We start from the raw sequence: 12,904 nt of genomic DNA on the forward strand, positions 1-12,904 counted from the left end.
TTGCCGATTGTGCTGCCTCTGTAATATTATCTGCTCTCCATGTCAGAAGCAAAAGCGGGGCTCAGGCAGATCCTTCATACACAGAGTGGACATCTACAGGTGTTATAGTGGATAGACAGTTTGGAAGAGTTTCAAAGTGGCAATCCACTGTTCCAGTGCAAATATAAACGAGACCGCGTGAAGTGGTGCACACTCACAGCTAGCGGTAAGGCCGTTTCACACGGGACGCGGGAGTCGCGAGTATCTAGTTCATTTTCACAGAGAACTCGTATTTTGCATTCCACTTCGCGGTTTTTAGGGCCTGAGCACCATCGGTGCGAGGACCCTATTGAAATTGCTCTGTTTATTTTCTATTGTTTTGCTATGTAAACACATCATTTGCTATATGGATGTGTTTGACCGTTGCGTTCACTTCTTTTGCAGCACATCGTGCATGAAGCTGCGTTATAAACAAAACTTTTAAAAACACACCTCAAGAAAAATAGATTTAGCAGCAGATATGGCCTGTTGAGGCATCTGTGCCTTTGTTCATATGGACATCTGACTGCCAGGTAGGGTTTGAGTTTTTCAGCAGTAGTGTGCATGCTTACTTTACAGAGAAAAGAAGGTCCTGGAAAAATCTCCATATAAGAATGTAACCATGTACATACATTTGCAAGTGTTTGTAGGCCTACTTGTTACTTTAGGCCTACTTGTTACGTTTCACTTTTTGTTAGCAAAGTTTTATTTATTCAAGTATTTTGTTTTATTTATTTAGGATATTTATTTTTTGACACTTCAATTCCAGTATCTAAATATTCTTAAGAATTAAAAGTCTGTTGTCATTTGAAAGTGTATAGGCCTACTTGCATTATTATGCTGTTATATTATGATTATATATATATTCAGTGGCATAAAATTGTTTTAAAATTACAGTAATATCGTTTAAATCTTAATTATTTCCGCGAACAAACAATTAGTTATCATGACAGGCCTAGTTAAAACAAATGCATACTCAAAAAAACAAAAACAAAAAAACTCCCTATCAAAACTAAAAGTCCTAAAGAAGCCCTTAAAGAGGACCATGGTGAGCAGTAGCCATGCAATGCATGTGGTGTCGTTGAAGACACATAAAGGACTTTTGTCTCTGAAAGCCGTCTTAAAGCTTGAGCCACAGGTCACTCATTGTGACATCTGGCCTGTTCTGGAACCATTCAAATAAATAACAAATAATCCCAAATTAGTATAGTCCTTTTATACTTCTCCAAAATACCTAATAAAAATGTTAGGGTAATTATGTAATGTAATTATCCCCATGAAGTCGTTGAATTTACAAGAAAGACAGACTAAAAGAAACTAAAAGACAAAACAAACAGCAGCAGATACAGAGACAAGACAATGTCTTACAGAGGAAACAAGGACCCCGGGGAGATCGAGCAAATCTTTAGGACACAAAAACAAGGTCATCCAGACAGATCCACACCTCAAATAGACAAGTTAAATATTTCCACCTGGAACAATCTAGCCATGTCTTCTCAAGCACAGCTTTTCTTGTAGGTTTATTTAGGGATAAACAGTAATATTAACTGATCTGATGATTAAAAATACCAATAACAAACTAAGGACTTCCTACCATAAATAATGACTACTATTGTAGTACAATATTACAGAAGCTTAAATATATTAAACATTACCATTCAAAAGTGAACTCGTATTTATTTAAAATAAATTAAGCAAGAATGCAATAAACTGATCAAAAGTGGCAGTAAAGACATTCACAATGTTACTAAATATTTATATTTCAAATGAATGCTGTGCTTTTAAACTTTCTCATCAAAGGTTGTATGAACTGAATAATATTTCATAAGATTGCTGATTTTACTGTATTTGTGATCAAATAAATCCTACTACATTTGAAATGTGCTTAGTGCGAAATGTTTCCTGGATATAATGTCAATACACACCATTGCATTACATCATCACGAAACCATTTCACCTCATCAAGAGAAACTCACCAAACCTGAATGAGTAAATGTGCAGTACACATTCCTGTTTTCATAAGCTTCTCGCACAGTACAGTGGAAGAGGAAGCCCACTCAAGAGCAGCATAAACACAAACGCAAACATAATGTGTGGGGCATTGTATTTCGCGAGCCACTTTACACGCTCACCCCACGCAAAAACGACTTCTCCGCAGATACAGAACCACCAGCAAAATCCTGCCCACAATATTCAGGAAACAAACAGAAAGTAGGCTATCTGCGTAGTTTTATTTCCCTGTGTGCGCATTATCGACTATCCCGAGAAAGTTGGTCTACAATATCCAGTAATACGAAAGAAAAAGAAAAACAGGTAGGCTAGGCTACTGTAATGAAAGTGCAAATATGTCACACCACTTCGACACAAGTACTGGCAGAAAGCCATTTAAAATCAACAGGTACCTAGCGAATAGCAAAACTCTTCCATCCGTCAATATTCACTTTGAACGCGTTTTAGCTGTCCAGGAATCTTAAAGAAACAATTCACTCAAAATTTTCCGACTTTTTTTGCGTGCTACACAAATTGAGCTGTTAGTCAGAATGATAGTTTCAGTCACCGTTCACTTACAGTGCATCTTTTTTTCTCCATATACTGAAAGTGAATAGTGCCCTAGGAGTTACACTTCAGACAGAAAGGCGTAACTTACATGTTTGAAACAACATGAGGGTTAGTAAACGATGACAGAATTTTCGGTGAACTATCCCTTTAAGATTCTGACTTTCACGTGGATTATAAGGAAAACAGGATACATTCGTGTGCACAATGCGTCTTTTCCTACGTGTATTGCTCATTAAATGGGTCAGGACTCGTATACCGTCAAATTGTTTCGAAAAGTGCAATTCCTACCTTATTTATGGCAGCTTTAGCAGACATTTTGATATCTTGTTGGCTCCCGGCGTAGCAAGTTGACTGTTGTTAAATATCACTAAACCCAAAGTACACCCCCAAAAAATATTCCTCCTTCGTCCTGCCCAGCAGCCGCAACAGCGCCGGGCAAAGCGGGTTTATTTCTTCTGACCGCCAAAAGACATGTCAACACAACAGAAATCCAGCAGTCCAAAGTTCATCATCTATAATCGTGCGTACACATGCACAAACTTCCGAAGCTACGCGAACACTCTGCTAATGGGCTCTTTCTCTTTCAAATAAAGTGAAAAAACACCAAATTAAACAAGAAAACCTTGCTGTTCTACAGTCGACCGCGCCACAGAGTTTAATAATATCGATATGCGAAATACGAAACGTCCCACAGCGGTAGAAGTTTCAAACAGATGAGCTCGATCCTCGCTTCTCTCCTCTCCCAGCAACAATGACATGTCTGACTGGGATGGTCCATTGCTGTTCTGCGGGGGTGGTGGGGTGGAAACCGAAACAGGGTGAGCCACAATCCAAGATATGTAGTTTTAACTCTATATGTGTATGCAGCGGTTTAATGCGTTAATTTTGCCAGTTATGTGATAAATGTATCATTATTTTACATCAAACGATAGAGCCAAAAATAGAAATTAAAGGGACGCCCCCGTGCCTGATCTTTTCGTTTTGACCGGGGAGCGGACGGGATGGAGAGAGGGAAGCAAGGTAAAGCGGCTCACAGTTGTTGCTCGGTACTTTTCTTTTGGTATGCGAATTTTAAGGAGAAATAATAGCAGGTTCCTGTATTTTAACACGAAATAAAATAAACGTTAAATAAAAAAGAACAATACATTTTTCGGATGTTAGTTATTTTGAACTAAGATTCCAAAATATGGGTCATGAGTTTTTCTAATGAATAGAACTTAAATTATCACTGACAACTATATATATATATATATATATATATATATATATATATATATATATATATATATATATATATATATATATATATATATATATATATATATATATATATATATATATATATATATATATAAGGCCTATAGTAATTAAGTGTTTTTCAGTCAATCAGTAATACTGTTCTAAACCAATATCGTTAGGCATACTAATTACGCTTCCTAAAACATAGACTTTCCTTTACTTTTATAGACTTCTGAGATTGTGTGTGGTTTAACCTTTAGATCGAGTTTTTTTGTTGATAACAAACCACTCAGGAAACCAAACGGGACATAATTGCTGCAATACACACTGCTTCCTGTGGTTTCCGGGTCCCCTCCCACAGGACAGGGCCTCAGAATGCTGTTTGTATTGTTTTGAAATCAGTATTATGGGCTGTACTTTTCACTGTAAAACGTCAGCTTATGTTTGCAACTGATTTTTAAAAAACTCACAAAAGCTCAACATATCATTGACTCCTTAAGAGTATAATCAATCATTCAGTTGTCAGCGATAATGTGTTCATGCTTTAGATCCCTACAGTTTACCTGTGGTTCAGCAAACGAGAGAAAAATGGTTTCTTTTACATTCAACAAGCAATGTGTCTGTAACAAAGGAAGCAAACTCTAATCTCCAGTTCTTGTAACCGTCATTCAGATAGTAAAGATACAGCAAAACTGAGTAAACCAAATCTTACACTCAAGACACTGAACGCTATGTTCTCTATTAAAAGTCCATATCTAATGGCTAATGGTCACAAGGCCAGGGCTTGTTGATGTAATTCCTCAAATACTTTGACGATTGACAGACAGGTCCAGGGGAGAGGCTAAGGATATTTTGGATTAGTCATGCTGCTGGATAAATTCCTGTCATAGACCAGACCAGAGGGTTAAACCCAAAATAACTTGGTGTAAGAGGTCACATTCTCCCATAGCTATAGGCTTCAGGAATCAGAGGGAAAAAGAGGAAGTGATAGGAAAGAGCTATAAAACATTTAAGAAAACAAAGCTTTTCAATGACCAATACAGTATGTCAGCCCACAAAGATATAAAAAACCTAAACATTTATTATCCAAAACTCCAACTCCATCTGCCATCTCCACATAAAATGTAAACATATATAGAGAGACACTTTTATGAATAACCATGCGCTAAATGAAATTAAATGTTACAAGGGATGATGATGAAAAATCTGCATGCATGGGAAAAGCCATGAATGACTAGACCAGAAAATGAACTGAAACACAAACACATCCTATTACCAGGAATCCTTACTACCACTGAACCCAAGAAACACAGAATAAACAACAGAAAGAAATAGAATGATAAATACTGCCAACGAGGACAATCGCTCAATCCTCCTCCATCGCATGTTACGATCCGCATCGATCAGCGAGGATATCAGGATATTCAGCATGCTGTCTGTTAGCACAGGCAAATCAATCTCCGATTCCTGAAAACCTCAGAACGTCTGTTTCATGTCTTCAAAAACCCAAGTAAATGAGTTTAATGTAAGCCCAAGATGAAGAGGACTGCTATAGCTCGAACTGAAGAGTGAATGTTTCTGTGAGAATGGAGCAGAAAAAGAGAATTAGTGACAGAAAAACACGATTGAAGGCAGCATTGTCGCGCATGGTTACCCTCGACACGGAGCACCCTGAGGCTTCGCATCAGCCGTAGAGCTCAGGTGTGCTCATGGAAGAGCAAGCACTTGGAAAACACTTCCATGGCCTTGAAAACCACACACACACAAACAGCACGAGGCATGTCAGAGGGAAAGCCCAGTAGCCTGCCTGTAGTTAATGGACAGTGAAAAGTGCAGATCACATGCTCTGCCCCACCAATGCTCCTCTGAATGTCCATATTTTACAATGTGGAATATAATCACAAAAATAAATTGTTAATAATTTGAAAGAATAAATCGTTTTAACATGTAAAAAACATGTTTTATAGCTGAAAAAAATATATATTTAACATGACAATTAATGTCATTTTACTGTAAAAAAATATCGTTTTTGAAATAAAAAATGTATGAATGCATCACCATATAACATACAAAAATACAGTTAAAACAGTAATACTGTGAATTATTATTACAATTATTAAAATAACTATTTTGTATTGTGATACATTTATAAATGATCAGAAAATCTGGAATTTTCAGCATCATTACTCCAGTCTTCAGTGTTTTTAGGATTATTTGATGAATAGAAAGGTCACTGAACAGCATTTATTAAATGCATTAAATCATTTATTAAATATAAATCTTTTGTAACATTATAAATGTCTTCACTGTCACTTTTTATCAATTTGATGCATCATTGATGAATAAAATAGTTAATTCTCTCTCTTTTTAATCTTACCACAAATGTTTGAATGGTATTATTGTTTCCACAAAAATGTTAAGCAGCAAAAACTGTTTTCAACATTGATAATAATAAGAACTGTTTCTTAAGAAGCAAATCAATATATTAGACTGATTTCTGAAGGATCACGTGACACGGAAGACTGGAGTAATGATGCTGAAAATTCAGATTCATTTAAAATAGAAAACAGTTCTTTTTAAATTGTAATTATTCACAATATTACTGTTTTTACTCTATTTTTTATGATGAAATAAATGCAGCCTTGGTGAGCATTTAAGAGACTTCTTTCAAAAACATTACACATTTGTAATGTTTCCAAAATTTTGACAGCGACAGTGAAAAATATACACATTTTATTTAAATAGTTACATTTTCCATTCACTTCATTTGATTATTTTATCAGTCTTGTACATTGGGGTGTTTCATTACATATTAATTGCTTAGATAATGTATATTGTACTGTTTTAGTGTTGTGTGTGTTGCCCTGACGATGTTGGTGAAATGTATGGAATTTTGATTTACAGCAACTGCAAAACTTCACAATCATAGGTCAGCTGGAGGAGTCCAGTAGAGTGAGAACCATGGAGAAGTATAAACATAAAAAAGAGTTCAGAGCTGCACCTCTCCGAACAAAAACAACCGGGAACTGCCAACAGATGGATATGATCCAGTGTTCTCTTTTATCTGTTCTTCACTTGGCTTGCTTTCTTAAGACTTCACTCCATTTTTTTATTAAAACATGCTCTAGGTGATCTATATATAGGTGAGAGTAGTTTGGAGAGTAACACTATTAGTGTATTTAATGTGCGTGTGGGGTGGGGGAGTGTTAGAGTAGAAAACATAGTGAACCTCAGAGACCTGAGGGAGGGACCATAGAGGAGAAAATGATCCAGTTTCACCGTCTGTCTTCATCTGTGCTGAATTAAAAACCAAATAGACCTTATCTAGTTTCTAGAGGCTGTATTTACTCTGGAAGTTCTTGCTTTAAAGTGCCCTGTTTCCACAGCTAATGAAAACCCTCTGGAGGTCAGGCGATGGACCTTCTGAGAATCTCACACAAATCCAAACAACTTAATAAATAGTTACAAAAGGCATTCAAATATACTTTATAATATAGTTTTATACTGTATATAACACCCATCAAACCACACAATTACAAGGCACTTTTTTCCAGAAGAGATGTTGTGTGGATTGCTACTGACAAAGCATCACAACTAGAATTAGATCTATAAGCATTTATTTCCATTCAAATCGAGGGAAACTGGTAGAAAAAGAATAGGCTTAAAAGATTCCTCATCCTATTTCTTCCTCTAGAGTACAACATTAATATCACAGCCATCATCTTTCAGTTGAAATGGCGGATAGTTTACAATTTGCTGTTAACACCCCAAGCATCATAAATTCATGAAACAAAGCTTTTTGTTTGCTCAGAATCACTTGGTTTCCATATGTGCAAAGTTGAGACGTTTGGACTTTGTACACACCAGATATAGGCATAATAGTCATAATCACTAGAGTGGGCAACACTCATCAAATAACCAAATCGTACCTGCTAAACGATTTAACCTCTTAAACTAGAGCAAGAATTAAGAGAAAAACAAGAATTTGAAATTTTAACACTCACGGTTGTGGAGTTATTAGCAAAAACTTAAAGTTGCTTATTATAGCGCCACCTTGTGGCCGATTGTTTTTTACAAAAATTGGTACACTTGTTTTCACAAGATGTACGAATGCATTCATTTTAATAACAGTAGGACATTCGAATTTGACGTTATTAGCCGCTAAAAATGTATTGCTTGTTGGTGGCCATTTTTTGTAGCAAAAATAAAAGAAGAAAATCAGAACAAACACAATAACGGTTAATCATATTTCACAGAGCCCCAAGTGACCTGTCCTTTTAAACCTGACGGCGGTCCCAAACATAGCAACTCCACACAAATTATACCAACACACAGAGCAGCTATAAATCAAACACTGGCAGGAAATAAAATTGAGCCTTAGTTCATGGTGTGAGTCGCAGGAGAATGCAGCAGAGAGGAGATTGTTTATTCTCAGATTAAATGACCTCTGATGCATGGCGCAGTGGGACACTGAAATGGTGCTTTGCTGAAAATTACAAAAAGAAAACAGGTGGATTAAAAGTGCATTGCAATTACATTATGTGACCCTTTCAGGAAAGACCCAGCTGACTTCGCCCAACGTTATAAAACTTCACAGTATATGAGTGCATGCATGCCAGAAAGGTAGTATTACATTCTACATTAAAGACATTATCAAATACAGCAATTTAAAATACACTCAAAGACTATAAAAAGTGGAAATTCTCCCTGTGTAAAATGAAGTAGCTTATACCGGGAAAAGCCTTTGAAATATTAATTCATAACAGAACTGATTCTTCTATAAGGAGCTTAAATAAATAGAACAACAATGGTGGCTACTTCGTGACCTTCAAAACAGCCGCTTAGTTGTTTGGTTCTAAAATTAGAAAATATCAACTTTTTCTTCGCCCTCAAGTACTGTGGTTACAGCCAGGCTGTCTCAGCCCAGAGAGACTAGCTGTCCTCCATTCAACCCACTGGGTCATGGCCAAATGTGCAAGTTTAGAGCTATTAGTTATAGCCACTGCCAGAACAACACACATACTGGTCTCATCAGTTACCAAAAGCCTAGTTACAAAGCAGACTTAATGTAATAGGCTCAGACCATATAAGGCTGATGCTGCTCTTTTTTGACATTTAAAGGGACAGTCTAGAAAAAAAGTCATTTGGAAATACTTTTGGCATGTTTGGAATGACATAATGAAAATTCGTATGTGTTTTGAATTTTTACAGTGAACTATTAATTTAATATGTGCAGATTGAGATTTCAGATGGATATGTGACAATGCTCCTTTAATCGCACAAAGACATTTATTCAGTGTACCATGACAATCATAAATACATAACAAACAGTCACTATTCTCAAACTCTATAACAAACATTGATATAAATGGCATTAATAGAGATAAACAACAGCTTGTTTTATATTCTTTTTGTCAAAGACATTTTTTTCCACATTTACATGCTGTAAATATAGACTGTACATTCCAAAAATGTACTTTGATGAGTGGAGGCAGAGCTCAGAGCACCCTGTGCTTCAATAATTCACATCACACACTTGGTTAGATCAGCCTATTTATAAAAATCAAAAAGAGCTCTTAGATTTTTCTTCTTATTCTTTTAATAATTCCACAACACTTGTATTACTACTAAAAAAGGCAGGAAATATCAAGGTTGACATTTTGTTCTTGGTATTATCAGTCAGTAGCCGTAAATCCTGAAATAGTGCAGTGATGTGATGAAGTAAATTAAAAAAAAAATCACTTTTTATCTAATGCTCTGTGTTCTGCTGTAGTGAAAACACAAAATGCATAATGCATGTTTCCTTTGTGGTGCCTATTTCTAGTGTCACTCATTTCCTGGCACGTCACAAATGTGATGTGGTCCGCAGAGGGATTCAAGAGAGGAAGCCAAGAATTATACATGTAAACATGCAAGCTCCCACATCCATAATGCATGAAGCACACACACATCGCTAAATGAATCGTAACTGTGATGCCAATCACATGTCTCTATAGCTCCATCCTCCCTCAGCATATGCAGCTGTAAGAGACTAATCTCCAAATGGCAGGACCAATATAGCAGCTTATTTACATGTGCAACACATAACATAAAATAGGCCTATGCCTAGTATTTTTCACACTATTTCCTTTAAAGTCATAGCACAGAATGTGCGTTACAGTTTCTGACCGGTAAAGCTGTCATTATTAACCTCGAGTGTTTGTCTGGGAGACATAGCTTGTTTGTCACTGCCCCAGGGGAAGAATCTTCTTACAAACAGCCTCGTACAGATGTGAATAAGCAACACCTTTATGGGCCATTCACACAGAATGCGTTTTTGCATTTCACTGCACTGCTTTTCCATTGTTTTCCTATGTAAGCATGCGCAAAATGTGATCATCCTCATGGAAGAGACCCCGAAAATCCCTAAAATGTATAATGCAACTATACGTTTTTTTTTACAAAGGTCAAATTTATATTATAAAATAAATACTATAAATTCTGAAAATATTTTACTTTGACACATTACATTTTTTCTATTAGCCATTTTGAATTCTGAAGTATATAATGAGGAACTGTACAGTACACTACTATAGAAATATATTGTTTATTAGCACTTCTGTTTGTCTGTATCTCAAACTCAGCGGTGCACACACAGTACTATCCAACATCAATTTGTGGGCATGAAACTTTGCCGTTATCTGTGCAAAATACAGCTTTTTTTAAATGATTTGTATTTCGAAAGAGCAGAACAAAGGCTTGCCTGGATGCATCCTCTTAGTTTTCCGACTTGCGTACTGGATCGCGGTCAACTCAAGTGTGACATCATTCTCAGCTCCGACATCCCTCTTCCGAGATAAATGGAAAGCAGCATTACTTCTCTGATAGTCTCTAATTCAATATGACATAGGAGTTATAGCTAGATTCAACTTAATATATGGCAAGAGCAACTTTTAGAGATGTGCCTCAGCGGGATGAGACCCATGGCTCATTTTAACAGGTTTATGTATTGAAGTGAGAGGCGGTCCATGAGATAAGCCGTTAAAATGTCAGATGTGCGGAGTCTTGCTTCTATAGGAAGCCATAAGAGGATCCCTGCAGAATGAAACCAGGCTATACATGTGATAAGTTGTCTTTTTATGCGCATAAAGCTCTAAAGGGGTCATTTAAGCAGCACAATGGAGAACATGTACATCAGTCAACAATACTATTGTAGTATTCATCCACAGCTGCTGAGGTCTTTACATTAACATTAAGGGAAAATGTTTTGTACCTACTGTACATACGCATAGCGGGAGCAAACGCTACAGATCACACAGAGCACGTTTTTTGTGTGAAATTTAGAGCGCTTTGAATTATTTTGAGAAGCAATTGATTTAGAAGCTTAAAAAGCTTCGCTTCTCTCACTACCAGAATGACTTCTTTGACCGCTGCATGCAAGAATGACGTACTACATCCGTGTGCCATTTACTTTCTCTCCTCTCTCCTTAATGGGAAAGTCTGTAAAGTGTGAATGCGCACTTCATTCAAGTACGTTTTGCCTACTCTTTTATGAATACTGTGACTTCTGACATACCACTCTTTTCACACTACATATTCAGATGCTCGAGATGTCTCGAGATCCTGCTTTCTTTGGCATTCTGCTGTGCTGCGTCTCAAATTTTTGAATGCAAGATTGTGTTGTGTGGAAACTGCCACTGACTTTTCTAGAAGTAACACACAACTACTGTAACCATTGCAATCGGTAAGCAGAAAGTGCAGGTCAAGGCTGCTCTAATACACACACTCAGCTCTGCACCACAGCCTGGCTACACTGTAACTTTATTAGCCTGTATAGCGCTGCTATGAAATCCATTTAGCACAGTCTACAGCTCTTGTAAATCTCCAATCTTCACCAGTATCCAATTAATATTTGTTAAGGGTCAAATGTCATTTTGAGCGTGAATGGGAACAGCTGTAACTCTTTTGGACAGTCATGCCTTAAGCCTTTAGCATTTGCACCATTTTTCCCAGTTAGTAAGGATGTTGACAAATGGCTCAGGATGCCAACTGTACTGATGATATGCATAGCAACTGCCACTGTGATGGCTTAACTTTGACAACCACGGGCCAAGTTGTGCATTGTTCACATCGCTTGGGATTAGAGTTTAAGCTTGTCTGTAAACAATATCGTATTGTAATGCTATTGCAGTGTTTACACATAAATGAGATCAGCAAGATGAGCATAGTTTGCACTTGAATTAAAGGGGAAAGATCAGCAGTTCAACTGAGGGACAAATGTTGATATTTCATACACATGTGACAATATCTTTCCTACATCTGTGTGTCATTTTCACGCCCTCTCTCTCCCCAGAACATCCCAGGAAAGATTCACAATGTCCAGAGAAGGAAGGGAAGTGAGATTCACATGGTCAAGGTCATCTGTGACGGAAACAATGACACATGACTGCATATGCCCCTCAGCCTACATCACAAAATCATGATGCATGCAGTCAGCATGAGAGCTGAGACTAACTCACTACCATCCACGATTCATTTGCTGCATTCTCAATAAAGGTTCCCGGACGAGGCAATATTAAATATATTTACAATTAGTCCTCAAGGATCAATTTCGAAGTAGAAAACCCTTTGAGTATGTTTCAAAGGTATAAAATTAACTCAAATCGACTTACCTTTATGGTGCTGCTATTCCCAGCATGAATAATTAATACGTTTTTTTTTCTTCACATTTTACTAATTTGCCATGTTGTAACTTGTTGTACAAAATCTGAAGCTACATTTCAACTCAAAATGACTTTTTGTGTGTATGGCTGGATCTCTTATTTTGGTCACATTCTTTCACAGATTTGGCAACATTCAGCTTTCATATGACTCATCCTTTAACTTCATATCACTGGGCTTTTGAAATGAAAGTCTACCATGTATAAATATTCAACGTCTGCATACAGTATATGTACGCATGGTTCATTGAAGTGCCATTGGATCAGATTTGTAAGGATTTAAAGGGATAGTTCATCCAAAAATGAAAATCCTGTCAGTTACTCACCCTCAAGTTGTGAACATACACAAAGGAAGATATTTGGAAGAATGTGTGTAACCAAGCAGATCT

At 36.8% G+C, this 12,904-nt stretch overlaps 1 protein-coding gene across 7 annotated transcripts in view; it reads right to left on the minus strand.

Annotated features, from left to right (window-relative positions):
• tjp1a (tight junction protein 1a) overlaps positions 1-12,904 on the minus strand; it is a 140,542-nt gene that overhangs the window by 77,999 nt on the left and 49,639 nt on the right. For 4 of the 7 annotated variants that reach the window (XM_079809966.1, XM_079809965.1, XM_079809964.1 and 1 more), the window contains exon 1: positions 2,866-3,364. The exons of 2 other annotated variants lie outside the window; for them this stretch is intronic. In XM_079809966.1, coding sequence (XP_079666092.1) covers positions 2,866-2,892 — 27 coding nt within the window. In that variant the 5' untranslated portion in view covers positions 2,893-3,364. Of the gene's footprint in view, positions 1-2,865; positions 3,365-12,904 lie in introns of those variants that run through there. One more of the 7 variants, XM_079809961.1, reaches the window with a different exon arrangement.

This window comes from Gobio gobio, assembly GCF_949357685.1.
Source record: "Gobio gobio genome assembly, chromosome: 2".
NCBI classification, from domain to species: domain Eukaryota; kingdom Metazoa; phylum Chordata; class Actinopteri; order Cypriniformes; family Gobionidae; genus Gobio; species Gobio gobio.